This window comes from Bubalus kerabau, chromosome 1, assembly GCF_029407905.1.
Source record: "Bubalus kerabau isolate K-KA32 ecotype Philippines breed swamp buffalo chromosome 1, PCC_UOA_SB_1v2, whole genome shotgun sequence".
In the NCBI taxonomy this organism is placed as follows: Eukaryota; Metazoa; Chordata; class Mammalia; order Artiodactyla; family Bovidae; genus Bubalus; species Bubalus kerabau.
In genome coordinates, this window is record NC_073624.1 from 181,473,330 (window position 1) to 181,492,984 (window position 19,655).

At 54.0% G+C, this 19,655-nt stretch overlaps 2 protein-coding genes and 1 long non-coding RNA gene across 4 annotated transcripts; 1 reads left to right on the top strand and 2 right to left on the bottom strand.

Annotated features, from left to right (window-relative positions):
- Positions 1 to 2,862: 2,862 nt before the first annotated feature.
- GET3 (guided entry of tail-anchored proteins factor 3, ATPase) lies at positions 2,863 to 11,033 on the bottom strand. Its single transcript, XM_055543432.1, has 7 exons — positions 10,818 to 11,033; positions 9,815 to 9,962; positions 5,969 to 6,117; positions 5,731 to 5,881; positions 3,897 to 4,004; positions 3,605 to 3,802; positions 2,863 to 3,203 (listed from the first exon to the last, which is right to left on the bottom strand). The coding sequence occupies exons 1-7, from the start codon at positions 10,976 to 10,978 to the stop codon at positions 3,072 to 3,074; spliced, it is 1,047 nt and encodes a 348-aa protein (XP_055399407.1). The 5' UTR covers positions 10,979 to 11,033; the 3' UTR covers positions 2,863 to 3,071.
- Positions 11,034 to 12,855: 1,822 nt separating this feature from the next.
- Positions 12,856 to 15,956, top strand: TRIR (telomerase RNA component interacting RNase). Of its 2 annotated transcripts, XM_055543470.1 has the most exons (3): positions 12,883 to 13,281; positions 15,176 to 15,253; positions 15,538 to 15,956. In XM_055543470.1, the coding sequence occupies exons 1-3, from the start codon at positions 12,925 to 12,927 to the stop codon at positions 15,643 to 15,645; spliced, it is 543 nt and encodes a 180-aa protein (XP_055399445.1). In that variant the 5' UTR covers positions 12,883 to 12,924; the 3' UTR covers positions 15,646 to 15,956. The 2 variants fall into 2 exon arrangements, with proteins under 2 accessions (XP_055399451.1, XP_055399445.1); XM_055543476.1 differs by lacking the exon at positions 15,538 to 15,956 and having other exon boundaries at positions 12,856 to 13,258; positions 15,176 to 15,252.
- Positions 15,957 to 18,125: 2,169 nt separating this feature from the next.
- On the bottom strand, positions 18,126 to 19,298 carry LOC129625332 (uncharacterized). Its single transcript, XR_008701355.1, has 3 exons — positions 19,205 to 19,298; positions 18,761 to 18,954; positions 18,126 to 18,195 (listed from the first exon to the last, which is right to left on the bottom strand). It is a non-coding gene; the product is annotated as an uncharacterized LOC129625332 (long non-coding RNA).
- Positions 19,299 to 19,655: the final 357 nt, after the last annotated feature.

The following is a 19,655-nucleotide window of genomic DNA, read 5'->3' on the forward strand; positions in this document are numbered from 1 at the left end:
GCCAATGGACCCTAAACCAAACCCACCAGGTTCTCAGCTCTCAGGCACCCACACAGTGCTCCAAACAGCCACCCAGGAACACAAGGGCAGGGACCCAAGCACTGAATTCCTTCATAATTGTACTAGGTAATAAAGACACACACAAGGTCACACAACCAGCCACGTGCAGACCACAGCCCAACCCCAGAACACCATCACACAGGTGACCATCACACAGGCGACCATCACACAGAGGGAAGTAGCCTACATTTATTCCTGATCTCCCCCATACAAAAACACATCTGTGATCACACGAGTTTGAGCACGCTCTGGGAGTTGGTGATGGAGAGGGAAGTCTGGCGTGCGGCAGTCCATGGGGTTGCAAAGAATTGGGCATGACTGAGGGACTGAACTGAATTGGCCATACATAAGATGCAGGAGCACCACACATCAGATGCAGGAGCACCACCCCTCAACACAGCAGCCCACAGTCCTGGGATCAGATCCAGGACCGGTGGTCCCTTAGATTTGCCCATGTTGCAAAGACATATTTGGGCAACACTGACCCCTCCCAACAGTCCCACAGACCCAGAGGGTCACATCCAGGAGTCAGGCCATAATCCCTCATGAAATTCACCTGCATTTATTTGTACATCAATCCATAAGACACACCCTCCCCAACACCCCCTCACTTTGGGTGGTGGCGGGCAGGTGCGTACACACACCCTGGGTTGCAGTCACTTTCGTCATTGTCATGAACACACAAGCTTAGGGACACAAAACTTTGTCCCCACACTTGGCACGGATACAGGACACATGTTCTCCCTTCAGAGGCACACCTACACAGGGGGCACTCTAGCCTGGCACAGACAGCCCTCCATCCTCAACTTTGAATGCATAGTCCAGTGTGGGAGGGGCAGAGGCTCAGGGCTCTAGCCCTAAGAGGGGCATCCTGGAGTGCCCCTCAGACTCTCCAGTCCACCCTAGCTCCAGAAGTGCATATGGCTCCACTAGACCCCACCCTGAGGTCCGGCCAGCCAGGACGCTGTGTTCCTAACCCAGCAGGTGTCTGCCCCACCCGGGGTAATTAGGAACCAGCCCGGACTGTCTGTCCTCGGACCCATGCCTCCGCTGTCCAGCTGCTGGACAGCTCATAAAAGAGGGTGAGGGGTGATGCTGGTAGATAAGGCAACTGGGGAGGGGATAGGCTTCAGGTTGATGGGCTCCATACTCAACCTGGCTTCCCTTGTAGCTCAGCTGGTAAAGAATCCACCTGCAATGCAGAGACCTGGGTTCGATCTCTGGGTTGGGAAGATCCCCTGAAGAAGAGAAAGGCTACCCACTCCAGGATTCTGGCCTAGAGAATTCCACTGACTGTATAGTCCATGGGATCGCAGAGTCAGACATGACTGAGCGACTTTCACTTCATTTCATACCCGACCTGAGGCCCGTTTCCTTGGATGTATCCTTACACACAGCTACCAGCCCTCCCCCCACTCCCCCACCCCCATGCTCATCTCCCGTCCTCCAGCTCCCAGTATCCCCACACACTTTTGACTGCTGGACCCCTACTGGGGCGGAGGCAGGTTGCCCAGGCTAGTTCACATGCTTACTAATTGTAACAGCGAATATTAACAAACACTCCTTGGCAGGTACATGCCTGGGGCTGTTGTAAAGGCGTTACCTATTTCATCTCATTGTGTCTTTACAAGCAGGAAATGTGAACTTGGTGACTGTTATTCCCGCTATTATTCCCGCTAAACTGAGGCCCAGATGACACACAGCCCTTTCATGACACACCTGGGATTTGAACCCCGAGCAGTTTGGTTAGGTTATAAGCACTTCCCTGACATGGACCTGCCTATACTGGCTTGTGTGCAACCCGACGGATTTGGGGGGAACACGTCTAGGCTCGTGGCTGGGTTCCCCTTACATATGCACACCCTGGCCCACCTAGATCCTGGATGTGTGCTGTCTAAACACTGCTTCCTGACTCATGTGTGTCCCCAAGCACCCCTTCTTCCCCCACCCACATTTAGCGCCAGCTTGGAACTTGCAAATGCCCAAGATCATGCCAATCCTGGGTCTCTCAAGCAGGGTGTGACAATGACTGTCCAGGAGTGGCAGAGGGAAGCGTGAAGGGGAGAAGGCGGACTGTTAGGTGTCTTTCAGGCTGGTGTGCTGACCCTTCCAAGGTCAGATGAATTTGTGCCAGGGCCCTATGAATGGCCACACTTGTGTCTCCATTTTAAGAACAGGGGACTGGTGCTCAAACTGCAGGAAACATGCTACAGGCCACTAAGACTGCTCTGGGGGCAGGATGGGACTTCAGGGCCCCTCTAGCCTCTGAGTTTTTTGTTATCTTGTCCCCTAAACTGCCCCCCCTGTTGCAGTCCTGTGCTGGGACAGGCTGATGCCATGCCATTCCATAGAACAGGAATTGGTTGTGGGGGGGAGGTGGGTGGAGACTGTTAATCCCCAGTCTGGCAAGCCCAGCCTCTGCCCAGGGCGCCCACTAATTCCCAAACTAAACAGCAGGCAGTGCTGGGCCCGCTGCCGGCCTAATCCGCTCCCCGCCAGCCTGGGGCTGGCCAAGGGGCCTCTTGGTTCCCACGCTCTGAGCCCTGAAGGATGTGGGCAGATGCAACTTCTTCTACTCCAGGCTTTACAGCCCTGAAGGACACCCTGACCCATAAAGACCAAGAAAACAGCACCCCTTTACCAAAGAACCCTCCTTCCAAAATTGCCACAATAAACGTGCATCTCTATTAGATCTGTTGTGACAATGCCTCTCTGGATGTGACATCTTTGTGCAGTGTACAACCTGTGCAACTGCACATGAAGGTACTAAGCCCCAACTCCCACCTCATATCAATATCCACAGAAGTTTAAGATCATTTTATTGAGGGAGGAGAAGTGGGGAGAGGTGGTGGGGCAGCTATAGCTCCCCCAGCCCCACCAGGGGGAAAAGACCCCCTCCCCGCCTCCCATCCCCCAAGGGGTTCCCCTGTATTAGGGGGGGAACTTTGTGCAAACTCTGCCCCGGTGGGTGGCGGGTGGGTGTGAAATGGCAGCTGGGGCTGGTGGAGGTGCTACTGCGCGCTGGGGGGCTTGTAGGGCTCCAGGAGGAGAGCGGAGAAGGTATTGACCTTGTCCGCTCCCCGAACCTCATGGGGCAGCAGCGGCAGCTTCACAATGTGGAAATCTTCATATAGGTCCTCCATCTGTGGCAGGGGCAGAAGGCAGCAGTCAGGGGGCCCCGGGGCAGGGACAGGATGTGATCGGTGTAAAGGGTCAGGCTGGGGGGGTCTCAGGGTCAGGGAGAGAGTATGAGCAAGGACTTCACAGGGTCATGGGTGGGAGTGGCGCCAGTGAGGTCAGAGATCACGGGCCTGGACCTCCCACTCCCCAGGATCAGAGATACCCAGGCCAGCTAGTCTACAAAGGCCAGAATCAGGTCTGAAGCAGGAGGTGAAGGGCAGGGGATTAGGCAGATGAACAGAGAGTGAGATGGAGCAAAAGATCAGAGAACACAGTAAAAGGTCAGCTGGGCCGGCTGGGCTGGGCCAGACCGCAGCTTCTGGGGTCAAAGTGTGAGACTGGGCAGGAGGGTGGGCATGCACACCTGATCCAGGTACTTGGCTTGGATCTTGTGGCGGGCCTCACACATCTTGCAGGGCTTCTCGGGATCAGGGAAGACGAGCTGGTTGACGATGATGTTGTGCGTGTCAATCTTGCACTTGGCCAGCTCCTGGATCAGCCGTTCGGTTTCATACAGGGACAGGAACTCCGCGATGCACACACAGATGAAGGTTGTTTGCTCCTGCGGGAGGCAAGAGAGGACAGGGAGGGGCAGGTCTCAGCCCTGTCCCCGTGGTTCCCGGAGCCTCTCACCACCCACCTGGACCTGAACTCACAGGGTCCTTGAACTGCTCGCTGACCGAGCGGATGACAGGCAGCGTCTCCTCTAGCTTGGAGGCCAGCTGGTCTGCGTTCATGTCGCCGAGGCCCAGCATGTTGCACATCTATGGGGATGGGAGAGGGCTCACGGTTTACCTGGTGCCCATTACACTCCCTGGGTCCAGCTCACTAGACACTTGGTTGGGGAGGGCAGGGCGGGTGAGGGGAGATGGGAGGAAACGAATCCCAACACCTCCCAGTGGTTTAAGATGTGGGCCCTTGAGCAGATCATACGGGTCCAGCCCCAGCTCTGCCATCTTGTGGGACCACGGCCAGGTTAGTGCCTCGGTTTCCCCATGTGTAGAGCTGCTGTCCTATACAACACACTGTCACACACTCAGAAGGGTGCCTGGCACACAGGAAATGCTCCACAAATTTTACTACCTGAGGGGGGCTCAGTACCTGCCAAAGCGGGAGACATGAGTTTGATCCCTGATCCCGGAAGATCCCACATGCTGAGGAGCAACTAAGCCTGTATGCCCCAGCTACGGAAGCCCCTGCACCTAGAGACTGTGCTCTGAAACAAGAGAAGCCACTGCAGTGAGAAGCCCAGGCCCTGCAACTAGAGAGTAATCTCCGCTTGCTGTAACTAGGGGAAAGCCCTCGCAGAAACAGAGACCCAGAGCAACCACCAATAGAAAAAAAAGTTACTACCTGAGATTCAAGTCCCCACTAGGGGACCACCCATAACCAGGGAGGTGGGAGTGGTGTGCAGAAGCGTGGGGTCATTAGGGTTGTCATGCTGTGCTAACAATAACCCATGGTGGGGGGATTCGCACGCTCTCCATTTGACAGACACGGCCTAGAGAGGGGAAGTGACTTGAGGTCACAGAGCACTATCACACCCGAGTGCAGTGCATTTGGACCTAGGTCACCTGGCTCTGGATACAGTAAGTCCCCTACATAGGAACCTTCCAAGTTGTGAACTTTTGAAGATACAAACATACATCTGGTTTCAGCCAGAAACCAGAGCTTGTGCTATTAATGTCAGGCGCGACTGAAACTGCAGCTTGCCCTCTGTCTCCTATTGCTGACGATCCTCCAGCTCTACCACCTCCGACCTCCGCTCCCTCCTCCAGTCAGTAACTCTTCTTGCCTGATCTGTATGCCAACTGTTGTACTGTACTACTGTACTTTCTAAGGTACTGCCCTGTGAACTTAAAAATGTTTTATTTTTTGTGTTTTTTATGTATTATTTGTGCAAGAAGTATTATAAACCCATTACAGTATGGTATGGGCTTCCCTGGGGGCTCAGCAGTAAAGAACCCGCCTGCTGATGTAGGAGACTCAGGTTTGATCCCTGGGTTGGGAAGATTCCCTGGTGAAGGAAATGACAACCAACTCCCGAATTCTTGCCTGGGAAATCCCATGGACAGAGGAGCCTGGTGGGCTACAGTTCATTGGGTCACAACAAAGTCAGAAGCGACTGAGCAATTAAACAACAACAGTACAGTACAGAACTACAAAGACAACTGTGTTCTTTGGGTACCTGGTTTCTGTGTTGAACTTACGGACAAACTGGACTTACAAACTTGATCTCAGAATGGGACTCGTTCATATGTACTGGACTTACTGTATGTGGTTTCAAGCTCTGTCTTGGGCACTTAAGAGGTGGAGGCAGGGACACCGAGGGCTGTGGAGGGGGGCGGACAGTTCCTCCACAGTGAAGACCCAACCCACCCACCGGGAAGCGCTGAGTGAGAGGGCACGTGGTAAAGGCCTTTGTTACGGTGCGACTGGGAGCCCTGCTCTGACTCAGGGGATTCCTGGCTGCCCGGGGGCCCTGCCTGCCTGTGAGATGAAGGGGCTGATCTGGTTCTTGATCTGCATGAGGCGGCCAAGTCCCCGCTCGACGATGGTGGGGAAGTTGAGCAGCCTCAGCGTGTGGCCTGTGGGCGCCGTGTCGAACACCACCACGGAGAAGTTCATGCCCTTCACCAGCCTGCAGGGAGAAGAGGGTCAGGGCCGCTCTGCCCTTTCTTCTGCCCCCAGCCCCAGGCAGCACCCAGTACCCCTGGCCGCGCCTGACCTCATCACCTCTGCGTAGCTCATGGCCTCGTCGATGCCTGGGAATGCGCTCATAGCTTCTTGCATCATCTTTTTGCCCATGCTCAGCATGTTGTCCTCTTCAAAGAACTCGTCTGGCAGCTCCGCCACACCCAGGCTGGGGTCAATCTCCTTTGGGCCGAGGGGGTCAAGATTCAGGCTGCTGTGGCTGAGGCCTTGGCACTGAGCCTGAGGGAGCCTGGGGGGAGCCTGAGGGAGCCTGGGGGGTGCCTGAGCACAGCCCACCATAGGTCATAGCTGAGGAGACCCCCGAGGTGCCATGACCCCTCCCTTAGGCGCTTTAGGTATTCAGCGACCGCAGATTGTCAATCAAGCAGATGGAAGATCATCAACTGTCCTCAGTGCCCAGATGGAACCCAGAGCCCACTGCAAGGCCTTTTCATCTGGCCACATCATGCAATGTGTGGGATCTGAGTTCCCTGAATAGGGATCGAACCCGTGCCGCCTTCAGTGGAAGCACGGGGTCTTAACCACTGGACTGCTGGGGAAGTCCCTGCAGGGACTTTTCACTGGCTGTTCCCCCACCCAGCCCAGGACCTCTTCCAGATCAGTCCTGTAACATGAGTCTTCCTTAAATGCCTGACCTAACAGTGCAGCCCTAGCCCCCGAGGCCCTCTTTTCCTTTCTCCTTAACATCTGGCCTCTTGAAGATCCCCTGGAGAAGGAAACGGAAACCCACTCCAGTATTCTTGCCTGGGAAACCCCATGGAGAGAGGAGCCTGGAGTGCTACAGTCTGTGGGGCCATAAAGGAGTCGGACACAACTTAGCAACTAAGCACACACGCACATGGTGTCCACTCGTCACGTTTATCACCGTCTCCATGCAGAGTGCCGGCCCCATGAGGGGAGGGGTTTGGATGGTCTTGTTCACTGTGGTGTCCCCAATACCTGGGAAGTGTGTGGCACAGAGTAGCTCCTCAACTTGGAGTAGGATCCATGAAAGGATAACCAGCCTGGGGTCCCTGGCCTGTCCTGCACTCAATGCCTCTCTATCCTCTGCCTGCGTTACCTCTTTTTCTTCTTTTATTTTTAATAATTATTTTATTTATTTTTGGCAATGCTGAGTTCTTCTTTGCTGCAAGGGCTTTTCTCTAATTGTGGTGTGCAGGCTTCTCATCGTGGTGGCTTCTCTTTGTGGAGCACAAGCTCTAGGGCTCTCGGGCTTCAGTAGTTGCAGCACCCAGGCTCTAGAGCACAGGTTCAACGGTTGCAGCACATGGGCTTAGTTGCTCTTCGGCACGTGGGATCTTCCTGCATCGGGGGGATCAAACCCGTGTCTCCAGCATTGTAGGTGGATTCTTTACCACTGAGCCACCAGGGAAGCCCGTACTTCTTTTTGAGTTCATGGTTTCTGTGGTGAATCCCTCAACTCCCTGGCCTCAGAGATCACTTCCCTGTGGGGAGCTTGTCCACACATCACCCCCCACAGTCACACCCTTGATGGGTTATTCCTAGCTACTGGCCCACTCTTTGACCCCAGCTCTCTCAACTCCTGTTATTCTAGATCTCTCTGGGCCACCTCATCCCCACCCCTCTGCCCCCTTGTTCACTGTCGGTGTTCCTCTTGGCAAGCACCCTTATCCAGCCCAGTCTCCAAAGGATGCCTCTGCATACACACACTCTCTTTTCCCTCTGCAGTTGGCAAAAGCCCCATTCTCATTATTTGCAGCTCACTGGCATGGCTGCACCAAGGTAAACATCCGAGGAACACGCCTGACAAATAGCTTCACTTTGCTCCCCACTGCTGATCGCAAATCTCCAATGGGCATTTGACAAGCCAGACAATGCACTGGTGGGAGTATTAATGCCACATCTTCTCCTTCCTCAAACACTTTCTTTCCCAAGTGGCCCGCAGTCTCTGCTGGGGCTTGTGCCTCAGTGAGAAAGTGAAGCCACTGGCCACCAACACCCTCATTTCACCCTAGAAAATGCCCCAGTCCTTCCTTCCAAGCCCCTGGTCCTGGCAGAGCCCAAGTCTTGGGTCTGTGCACTGGAGCGAGCAGACGCCCACTTGAGGCCCCTCCTCGGCTGGCATCCTTATTCCCTCCTGTAGTATCACTTGTCCCTCCCAGTTGAAGCATTTTTTTTTTGGGGGGGGGGGGCCCACACCGAACAGCTTCTGGGACCTTAGTTCCTGAACCAGGGGTTGAACCTGGTCTTCAGTACAGAGAGAGCCCAGAGTTCTAACCACTGGACTGCCAGAGAATTCTCTGAAGCATTTGCATCAGCAAACACATGTGCTTTTAGCATCTCCTTTCTCAGAAAAGCCTTCCTTAACGCTCATTCCCATTTCCCTCCAGGGATGGCCACCCTCACTTCTCTGCTCCCCTCATGGTGATCACTGTTTCCACTTTGGTTCACCCACTCCAGGCAGGCTTTTGTGCCCATTCCCAGGGTGATCTGCTTAAAATGGATGTGCCTGCCAGAGCCAACAATCTTTCTGCCCAAGTCCCTTTGTCCTCCTCAAGTTTAGGAGCCCGTACTATCTTGCTTCCCTCCCACCTCACCTGGGGCTCCTCCTTGGCCTCTTTCACTGATTCTTCCTCTTCCTCTGCTGGACCCTAAATGCTGATATGCCCCCAGAGTTCTTTCTAGGCCTCTCTATTCTCTCACTCTTTCCTCTATTCGTGCAGCTTTAAATAAATATCACCCTTGGGACAATGACTCTCAATGCCAACCTCTTCCTCTAGGCTCATATAACTAAGCCACTGTCCTGATGTCTCCATCTGGATGACCAGTGGGCACCTTGGTCTCACTAAGCCAAATAAAATTCCCCATTTTTGCCTTCTACACCTGCTCCTCTCCCAGTCTTCTCCATCTCAGTTGCCCAGGGAGTCAACTAAGACATGTACTGAATTCATTTCTTTTCCTCATGCATTATAACCAAGCAGTCAAACTGCTTTAATTCCAAAATACATCACAGGGATTTCCCTGGTGGTCCAGTGGTTAAGAATCCGCCTTCCAATGCAGGGGATGCAGACACAATACCTGGTCAGGGAACTAAGATCCCAATGCCATGGGGCAACTAAACCCACATACTGCAACAGAAGCCCCTGTGTATGACAATGAAGACCCACTGCAGCCAAACAAATGAAAATAAATCCCAAATTATGCCACTTCTCACCTCCCTCCCCACCAAGTTTTGGCTGCCACCATTTATAGTCTGGTCACTGTCCCAGTTCTCTTTGCTTTCATTCCTGACTTTAGAGTCCAATCTCTTCATGAAAGTTACAGGGAACTTTTCGAAAAACGATGAGGCCCATGACATTATTCTGCTTAAAACAAACAGCTTCCCATTAAACTTGGAATCAGGGACTTCCCTAGTGGTCCAGTGCCTAAGACTCCACCCTCCCAATGCAGGGGACCTGGGTTCAACACCTGGTTGGGAAACTAGATCCCACATGCTGCAACTAAAGATTCTGTGTGCTGCAACTTAGACCTGGCACTAAGGTCCAGAGCAACCAAATACGTAATAAAAATAAATATAAAAATATATATAAACTTGGAAACAAAGCTGAAGTGCTCCCAGTGGCCTGCTAGGTCCTATACCATGTGACTCTTATTGATGTCTCCCTCCCCTCTCCTTGTTCACTAATCTCCAGCTACTCTGGTTTCCTTTCTGATCCACAAACGTCTCTCACCCAGTCCCCTGTGGGTATGCTGAAGAGGGGAAAGTGGAGAGACAAGAGGCTGGAGAACCGGCAGGACATGGTAGCTAATGATGGGTGTTCACAGGAAAGGCCTGAAGGTGCCTTTGACAGAGTTGGGGGGTGGGGCGTGGCGTAGGCCTGAGCCCTATTGCACTCACCATGGCAAAGAGGTTGTCATAGCCTTTGACCTTGGTAGGCACCTTGGAGAACTTCTGGTCAAATGCATCGGAGATGTTGTGGGCTGGGTCGGTGGAGATGATCAGAACACTCTCCCGCCCCTTGGACAGCTGGACTGCTAGGCTGCAGCTGGGCAAAAGAAAGGTCAAAAGGTTGGGGGGGGGGGCGGTGAAGAGTCAGGCTCTGCTCCCTAGGTCTGCAAGGGGAGATGAAGGGTCGCAGGAGCAGGGGACCTGGATCAGTAAGGGCCTTGAGAGAAGAGTATGGAGGACTGTGGGATCAGGCCTCAATCTCTGCAGTGGGACCCTCTCAGATCTCACCTACTGAACCTTTCACCTGGCTAGACTGGTAAGATTCGGCTGAGTGTGTCAGTCTGGTGTGATGCCTGCTTCTTCGCTGGCACAGAGTGGCATCACGATCCGGCTGTCCAGCCAGCCTGACCCTGTGTCCGCTCCCTCAACGCTAAGCTAAGGGGTCCTTTGCACCTCTTGCTAAACTCGGTGGTTCGGCCCATTTGTCCAGGGTAATCTGCCCGGGGGATCCCTCCCTCTCCTCCCAGCTGACTGGGATCGCCTGATCATGTGCCCTCCCTCCCGCCTTCCACCCCCACGTGGGCAGAGAATGACAAGGTTCACCAGATTAGGATAGTTCCCTCAGGTGCCCCTCCCCTTCTCTGGGCACACTCTGGTACAGTCTACCTGATGGGGACATCTAAATGCTCTCCCGGACCCCGTGCGCTGGATTCAACGTGGTTCAGCCCTTGAGCCCCAACAGGGATGGTCCAACTCAGAGGGTGCCCGGCCGGCTTTCAGGAGATATCTTCCATTTGCTCCAGATAACTTCTGGAGAGTACAATCCAGAAGACCCCGCCCCAGCCCTCTTGCCCGGCTGGTGCTGGGGTGCTGGAAGACCCGGTCTTTCGTCTCCCCTTGACCCTGTGGTACATCCCACCCGTTTTCCCGGCCCCCACCGCAGCCCCTTTACCTGCAGGTTGTCTTGCCAACTCCACCTTTGCCCCCAACGAAGATCCACTTAAGGCTGCGCTGCTCGATGATGTTGCTAAGCGTGGGCTCCAGCGGCTCCACATCAGGGGCATCCTCGAACTCCTCTGCCTCAACCCCCCACCCGGCCACCCCTGCCGCCATCTTGGAACCGGTTCACGTGATCAAGCGGAGCGCACCATGCAAAGCACCTGCAGGGGAACTTTCCTATCATATCCCCATCAAGGCTAGAAGGGTGAACTGATTTTCTCATAGCTTAACTTCTAGGAGCTAATAGAAGCTATATGTCCAATGTCTTCCCTTCCAAGCTTCACCACGTCAGCCTCTTGTCTACATTTTCTTCAAAGACTCCCCCTGTCTAATTAATGCATTGGTACATCCCAGGATACCCCCTTTACTGATTGGCCTCTAAGTCTAGCAGCACTCCTTTCATTGGCTACATCTTTTCTTACTTTCACCAAACACTCTCACGTCCCGGTAGCGCCAACCTCCCCTTAGCAACCGACCAAACACCCATTCCATGCCCTTTTCAAGAAGTTAGTTCCGAGGTCCCCCCTGACCTGACTCCATAGGCTCAACTTCTTGTCGATCATTTCCCGCCCCTATTCTCCGAACTGGGTCCTAGCACCCCTCAGGTCCGTCTCTTCTGTCATTCAATTGGCTGGGAGCCATAGGGCTCCGGACGCAAACCAATCACAGACGAGCCGATTAGTTTGGCTGGAGACAGTTTCGGCGCTGCGAGTGGGTTAAGAGAGAGAATTACTCCAGTTGTGGGCGAGGTCCGCAGACCCTTGTCTAGTGATCCCTGAGCTCCTATGCGGGCTTGCATCCTTGTCGTAGAAGGCACCCGATTCCCCAAAACCTGCTTCCACTTTACCCCAGGTTCGAGGGGAAACTTCAGTTCAGCCAATTCTGTTTAAAACTCTGCCCTGGGCAGGAATATATGCTTGGTCCCAGGCCCTTTTGCAGACCCACTCCAGTACTCTTGCCTGGAAAATCCCATGGATGGAGGAGCCTGGTAGGCTGCAGTCCATGGGGTCGCTAAGAGTCGGACACGACTGAGCGACTTCACTTTCACTTTTCACTTTCATGCATTGGAGAGGGAAATGGCAACCCACTCCAGTGTTCTTGCCTGGAGAATCCCAGGGACGGGGGAGCCTGGTGGGCTGCCGTCTATGGGGTCGCACAGAGTCGGACACGACTGAAGTGACTTAGCATACCTTAGTTGGAGACTCCAACCTAGAAATATCCGCGGCTTCATTTCAGTACTCTAGCACATAAAGAACTTCACTTTCACTTTTCACTTTCATGCATTGGAGAAGGAAATGGCAACCCACTCCAGTGTTCTTGCTTGGAGAATCCCAGGGATGGGGGAGCCTGGTGGGCTTCCGTCTATGGGGTCACACAGAATCGGACACGACTGAAGCGACTTAGCAGCAGCAGCACATAAAGTAATACTCTGATTTGCAGATATGAACGTCTCAACTCCTTGGAGTGAGCTGTGTCTCTGTTTCCAAATGAAAACTCCATCCCAGAAATAGGTACCTAATCCAGAGGCTCCCCCATTTCTGTTCTCGGGGACCAGGCTAGATATGCTCTCTAGCTAGTTTTAGTTAGGGACCCAGGTTCCGAGGTATTAGCTGAGCTCACAGCCAGGCAACGTGTCTCCCCTCATTGAGATTATCCCGGGTGTCAGAAAGAGATTCTAGCCCCGAAAAGCTAGTACACCACCGAGTCCCAAGCGGGAACCTCACTCAGAGAGCCAGCTACAATACCCAGAACCAAACAATAGTCTCATTCCGGAAGAGACCATCTCTGCATAACGCCTGCAGGAGCCTAGCAGGGTTATAATGTTCCGCGGGACCCAGCGGGGCGGGCCGGGGATTGGCCGGGGCAGCTGCTTGAGGGCGCGCCGCGTCAGGCCTTATTCCTCATTTGCCCCGCCCCTCATGCCCCGCCCCCACTGCGGTCACCTAAGCGCCAAGACGGGTCTTCCCGGCATGCATTGCCCGGGACCAGGCTTGTCGGGCGCCAAGCGCGGGGCCGGGAGCGGCCTTCCCGGAGTCCTTTGCGCGGCACCTGGTGACAAAATGGCTGCCCGAGGGAGACGGGCGGAGCCTCCCGGTCGGGAGGCGCCGGGCCCCGCGGGTGGCGGCGGCGGCGGCGGCGGAAGCCGATGGGCTGAGTCGGGGCCCGGGACGTCGCCCGAGAGCGGGGATGATGAAGTGTCGGGCGCGGGTTCGAGCCCGGTGTCGGGCGGCGTGAACTTGTTCGCCAACGACGGCAGCTTCCTGGAGCTGTTCAAGCGGAAGATGGAGGAGGAGCAGCGGCAGCGGCAGGAGGAGCCGCCCCCGGGCCCGCAGCGACCCGATCAGCCAGCCACCGCTGCCGCCGCGGGTCCCGGGGATCCGAAGAGGAAGGGCGGTCCGGGCCCCACGCTCAGCTTCGTAAGGAGCCGCGGGGGTGGGGGCGGGCGCCAGGGTCTTCCTTGGCCTGGGGAATCGGGACCGAGAAAGGGGATCGGGATCCAGGTCCACCCTCTGATCCCGATCAGGGGGCCGTCCGGGTCACCCGCTGAGGATTCAGAACCTGGATTCCCGACAAGAGAGGTCTGGGGGCGGAGATGGGGACCCCAGGAGTCTGCCCGCAGGAACTGGGAGCTGGGGGCGGGATTCCATTGGAAACAGCGTTCCGAGGATCGGGAGACCAGGGTACTAGAATTCCTGTTTGAGTGGTACTCACCCGAACTTTGGATTTGGGGACCATCTTCTACTATGGGAATGGGTGTCATATTCAAGTCTGGAGTCTGAGCTGTGTGAATGAAAGACGCAGACTGCTTACTGTGTGACCTAGGAGATTTGCTTGAGTTCCATGATTCTCATTCGTCCGGTGTCCATTTATTGAGCACCTTACCTTGTGCTGGGCACTGTGCTAGGTGATGGATATGCTGTGCTGAACATGACAGGCATCACTGCTCTCCTGGAGCGTCTGAGATGGCCTAACCTCATTTTCCCTGCTTGCAAAAGTGGGCATCTTCTTATGTGATTACCACTGGGCAAGCCTTACAGGAAGGACTAAACCAGTGGTTCTCAACTGGGGACGATTTCCCCCTACCCCATCTCCACACTTGACGAAGTCTGGGGACATCTGTGGTCATCAGAACGGACATTCATGAGCAGAGGGCAGGGCTGCTGCTCAACATCCTGAAACAGAACAACTCTCTCCTCCTCCTCCTCCCCAGCAAACATGATCCAGTTCAAAATGTCATTAGTGCCTAAGATTGAGAAACTCTAGGCTAAAAAAAGGGCACCTGTATTGATTGTCAACCCTGAGCTGGCTTTGTCTCTGGTGTTGAGAGCAAGTTCCTGTGGTGTGGAGAAAAAAAGTGTTGACTTAAGAGTAATGGACTTGGGTGGGGGGTGCGTCAGGTTTCTTCATCTGTCAGAAATGAGTGTGAGAATAGTCTCAGCAGCTCAGGTCACTTTACACCTGGTTGAGGGCTAGGGACAGGATGTCCGTAAAGCCTGTCACGGCCCTTGGTACACAAGAAGCCCTCAGTTTGTGGAAGAAAATAGAGGACCGGGAGGAAAGTTCAGGCTAAATCTTGGATTTGAAGAATGGGAAGTGACAGGGCCTGGGCTGGTGTGAGAACTGGGTGGCAGCCGAGTGCCCCCCTGTGAATGAGAGTAGCAGTAGTTGTCACTGCCTTTTCCATTTGGTCATCGAGGGGCCATTTGTGGGAGCACCCTCAAAGAGGCCAGGCCAGGTTAGGTGTCAGGGAACAGCATCAGGCGGTGGCTAAGACTGCTGCTCGCTGGACTCAACACACCTGACCCTGAATCCAGCTCCACTGTCTGCTGTCAGCATGATCCAGAGGACAGGCTTCTCCTTTTCAAAGGTGTTTCCTCATCTGTCCAATGGGGATGGTTGTCACCTTCATCTTAAGGTGACTGTGAAAGTGGAAGGAGATGATACATCCAAAGCCACTTGGCACAGGGCTTAGTATACAGTAAGTGCTCAATAAAGGGAGCTGTTGCTGCCTGTGTGGTCCGTAATAGGGGATAGTGAGGACAGAGCTCATCCCCCTCCTGTGGGGATTCTTCTCTCTCCCTGGGAAGACAGCTGGGGGGCCCAGGACTGCCTGGGCATCATGGGCCCAGGGCAGGCGCTGAGTCGCGTGTGCTCCTCTCTGATTGCTGCGCAGGTCGGCCGGCTGGCGGAGCTGGGCGCGGCGTCGGGACGGGCCACCGGGCCGGGCTAGGAAGGTGTAGTGGGCCTCAGCGCCGCCAAGGGCGGGCCCCGGCTCCTGTAACCGTTGCAGTCTTCTGTCCCTTCACCCAGGTGGGCAAGCGCAGAGGCGGGAACAAACTAGCCCTCAAGACGGGAATAGTAGCCAAGAAGCAGAAGACGGAGGATGAGGTGAGCAGACCGGTTGTGGCAGGGACTGCCTCTGTTGCCTTTTCCTTCTAGCCTCAGTGCCTGGCCGAGGTGCCCCATCCCTCCCTCTTCAGTATCTGGCCCTTGGATGGATGTACTGGGTGGGGGAGGAGGGCTTTCAACCCAGCTCCTAGATAACTTGCCTCTGCTTATCTTTATCTCAGACCCAATATGCTGTGGGTGGGTCAGCTGTCTCAGGACAGTCCTGACCCTGGTTCCTGGCATCCCCTTCCCAACCCCCTGTGTATCCCTCCTCTCCCCCACAGGTATTAACAAGTAAAGGTGATGCATGGGCCAAGTACATGGCAGAGGTGAAAAAGTACAAAGCCCACCAGTGCGGTGATGATGATAAAACGCGGCCCCTGGTGAAATGACCCCCCTCCCTGCCTGCCCACGGCCTGGGACTCTCTGCGATGTACATAACTATTTAATGCAGTGGCAGCGCGGCAGCCTTTCCCCCCAAGGACTTATACACAGAAGGAAACCGAGATGCTTCCCGCAGCTGCGGATGATTCTCCAGGACTCTTTTTTACCTTGAGCACTTGCCTCCTGAGACTTCATAGAACAGTGTTTTACTGTCCCCTCTCCTCCCTCCCCCTGGCTCTTTCTGTCTTCCTTTTCTCACCCCCACTCCCACCCTTTAGCCATCACTTCTGGGAAGTAAAGAACATGACTTAGTGCTGGAGTTGTGTGCTTGGTTTGCCTTCTTTGCTCTCTCCAACTTAAGCCCTTCCCTCTTGGCTGGTTGCACACCCACCAAAGGCTGGGTCTGCCCCAGTGATGTGGGGGTGTCGGGGATAACGGGGGTGCAACCCCTCCTGGGGTTGAACTCTCCTCAGGATTCACGCCTGAGACACACACCCCACGCCCTGCTGTTGCTCTTGTTCAGTGTCTGCACAGTCCCATCTGGGCTGGGCCAAAGCTGTCAGTTCAGATCCAAAGACAAGGAGCACCTACTGGGTGCCTGGGTTTTTCTAGGCCCTGTGGCCACTGCAGTGAACAAAACAGACCACGTGTGCTTCCTGCCTTTGTGGAAGGAAACAGACACAGATAAAAAGGGGAACCCATTTGGGGAGATGACTGCAAAGAAGTACAGGAGAGAGGCTGTAGGGAGACATCTGATCAGAGTCCTGAGGGAGGTGAGGAAGCCTGTCTGTGGGCTAGTGAACAGCCAGTATACAGACAGGGAGGGTGCCTGGCCTTCATCGGGAGCTTTGAGGCCACTGTGAGTGGAACTGTCTGAGTGAGAAGCCCGGATGTGTTATATGTAGAGTCTCATGTGCTAGGCTGAGAATTTGGGACTTTATTCGTAAGAAGAAACCTTTGGGGGGCTGTGGTAAGGAGCGGCATGGTATGTTTTATATCGTAACAGGATCCCTCTGGCTGAAAGGGTCTGGGCAGAACCTGGGAGACGGAAGAGACCAGGCTGTGATCAGGCAAGAGGAGCTAATGGGGTGTTGGCAGTGGAGGAAGTAAAGAGGACCAGGATCTGGGTTCCAGTGGGGTTGGTCTGTCCTGCCAGCGACTTGTAGGCCTTCCAGGGAATGTGTGGTTTTTTATATGATCAGGAGAAAGAATGCAAAAGGGCTTGTTTGTTCCACCTTGCAGAACAGGACAGCTGCTATACTAGGGGACAAGATGTCCTGAAGGAAGCCTGATGCCCCTCGTCCCCTACTAGTGTTCCTTGTAATTCTGTGTCTTCCTGGCCCCACTGCTCATCCTATTTGGAGCTGAAGGCTACCTGGCTGCCTGCTCTCCGTGGAGCCAACCAAGGTGTTAAGATGACTGTGCCTCCTAACTCAAATCTATTATGGAGCAACATTGAAGCATCCCAGCTGTGGGGCCATCTCCCAGGCCTTCCCAGGCATGAATGCTGAGCCTCTTGGCACTTGTGCCCATCCTATGGCCAGGCTCCAGTCCCTCTTCTATTAGGGGAACATCATGATTCCAAAGACCATGGTGGTCACCACATGCCTGGGACCTGTAGAGGCAGAACGATGAAGGCTGAGTTAGCACCTGTCCATGGGGCCTCACAGGTGGCCCAGTGGTGAAGAACCTGCCTGCCAATGTGGCAGACACAGGAGACGTGGGTTCCATCCCTAGGTCGGGAAGATTTCTTGGAGGAGAACATGGCAACCCGATCCAGTATTCTTGCCTGGGAAATCCCATGGATAGAAGAACCTGGTGGGCTACAGTCCATGGGGTCGCAAAGAGACACAACTGAGCCCCGCCCACCCCCCGCCACAGCTTCACACTGCAAGATTCCGACTGTGCGGGGTGGGGAATTGCAAATATCAACAGTCCAAATTCCCTGTCCTAGTGGAGCTAACATTGTGGTTGTGGGGAAATAAGAAACAAAATACACAACACCATTATACATTCTATCGGGGATTGGGGGGTGGGGAGGGGAGTATGAAAGGGGATCTGTGATGAGAGGGGGAACTGTAAACTGGTCAAGAATGGTCATACCATCTGTTGCAAGTCCTGAAGGAGGTGGGACAGGCAATGAGGATGGTCCTTGGAAGAGTGTTGCAGGCTTGAGCAACAGCAGGTGCAAAGACTGAGCTGAATCATGCCCAGCTTGAAGACTGAGCAAATAGACTTTGAAACAGGTGACATTCCTCCTTACTTCCTGCTAACACACAGTAAGGCTTGTCTGGTTTATTTCCCACATGAGGCAAAAGGTCTCCCTCCTTTGATGATGCTGAGCTGGCCCAGGTGTGATGTTCGCCTTGGAGTTGTAGTATGGGGGAAGGGATATAGCAAGCCAGTGGAGCCATCTCTACCTCCTCTTCCCTCAAAGCCACCAACAGCCGCTGGATCTTTAAAAAGAAACAAGTGGGAGAAGTAGGTCACCCCTGCAGCAGCTCAGCCTCTATTCTGGAGTGTCAGCACTTCCTTTCACTGAGCTCACCTGCCCTGACCTGGGAAAAGAGAAGAGGGCAGAGAATCAAATTCAGGTTTTGGTGGGTCACACAGTCCCGGTTTCAAACTTTTCTGGTGTCTGTTAGCTGTGTGATCTTGGGTAAGTTATTTAGCCTTTCTGTGGTTCAGGTTATTCATCTATAAAATAGATGAAATACTGAAACATCTAGAATGAAGTTCTAAAGTAAGAACAATGCTCATATAGTCAACATTAACCCTGACATTCAAAGGGTCTGTTGTTGTTTCTCAAGGTGAAGCAGTTGCTTTGTGTCTGGGGACCTTGTTTGAGAAATATCTTGAAATGTGGGTGCAGTGTGATGTGCTCAGGCAGGGAGGCTGTTGTAAACTGAGATGTGTTTGTGTCTTATCTCAGATTCCTGTTTGGGCTCCAATTTTTTGAGTTTCGTTTTTGCACTGAGCTCTTCTAGTTGAAGTAAGTTTGCTGTGTACAGGGCTGTCGTGAGAATACCATTTATACACAGACAGGCACTAGGTGCATAAGAAATCAGCGGGCTTTTTTTTTTTTCTTTCTTTCCGATTTTTCGATTCAGTACTGAAACCCACCATCTGGGGAAGAGAAAAAGACCCGTGATCATATGAGGGCCGATACTGTGGATCATACTGGCAGCAGCGCTCACATTCTTCTTCCCGGACTCCTCCCCACAAAGCCTGCGCAGAGCCGCTGGAAACTTGACATATCAAAAGTAGGGGAAGGGGCATTTTCTTGGAGATCCAGTGGTTAACACTCCGCACTTCCACTGCAGGGGGCACAGAATGAATCCCTGGTCAGAGAACTAAGACTCCCCGGATGCCACACTCTGCGGGCAAAAAAAAAAAAAAAGGGGGGGGGGGGAGTAAAGAAAAAGGGCGGATGAGCATTAACAAATTCTCTCCTGCATCTCCAACTCGCTCCCTACCCGACCCTTTCTGAGGCAACCCCTAACCCTGAGCAGAAAACTGATTTGCACCCTCTCCCTCAACCTCCAAATCTAGTCACAGCCCCTCAACCTCGTTCGTCCTTCTGCTCAACACACAACTCCAGAAAGTCTCTAGACCCCTTAGGTTTGAGTCGCAGCCAGAGTTCGTAAGCTCGGCGACGCCTGCGCAAGGCAGGATGGGATTCGTAGTTCTAAGCCCTCAGGTCGCACGAGGGAAGAGCATTGCGCGTGCGTAGGCGGCTTTCGGCGCGTGTCTCTCAAACCCGGTTCCTGTTCAGCGAAGCCGGCTGAGGTGGGACTCGTCTGCTTCTTTAGGATCCTGACTCTTGGAGTGGAGTGTGGATTCAACTGACTCGTCCCAAATCCTGGCGGCCTCGGTTTTCGTCAAGAGAGGCCTTAGGTATCTATTTTTCATGAATGAACGGAGCCAGGACTGACTTTGCCAAGGGCAAGTGTGGACTGAGAAATCTGTCTCCTTCCAGTCTGGGGCTAGAGTTAACCTGTGCCTCCCCGCAGGCCAA

Bases quoted from the DNA above. Each gene is read 5' to 3' on its own strand.
- GET3 (XM_055543432.1), bottom strand. From the start codon at position 10,978: ATGGCGGCAGGGGTGGCCGGGTGGGGGGTTGAGGCAGAGGAGTTCGAG. The intron at 4,005-5,730 runs GCAGGCAGGGCC...CCATCCCCATAG, and splicing joins TCAGCCCCTTCATCTCACAG to ATGTGCAACATGCTGGGCCT. The intron at 3,803-3,896 runs GTGAGTTCAGGT...TGCCTCCCGCAG, and splicing joins GCGAGCAGTTCAAGGACCCT to GAGCAAACAACCTTCATCTG.
- TRIR (XM_055543470.1), top strand. From the start codon at position 12,925: ATGGCTGCCCGAGGGAGACGGGCGGAGCCTCCCGGTCGGGAGGCGCCG. The intron at 13,282-15,175 runs GTAAGGAGCCGC...CCCTTCACCCAG, and splicing joins CGGGCCCCACGCTCAGCTTC to GTGGGCAAGCGCAGAGGCGG. The intron at 15,254-15,537 runs GTGAGCAGACCG...TCTCCCCCACAG, and splicing joins AGCAGAAGACGGAGGATGAG to GTATTAACAAGTAAAGGTGA.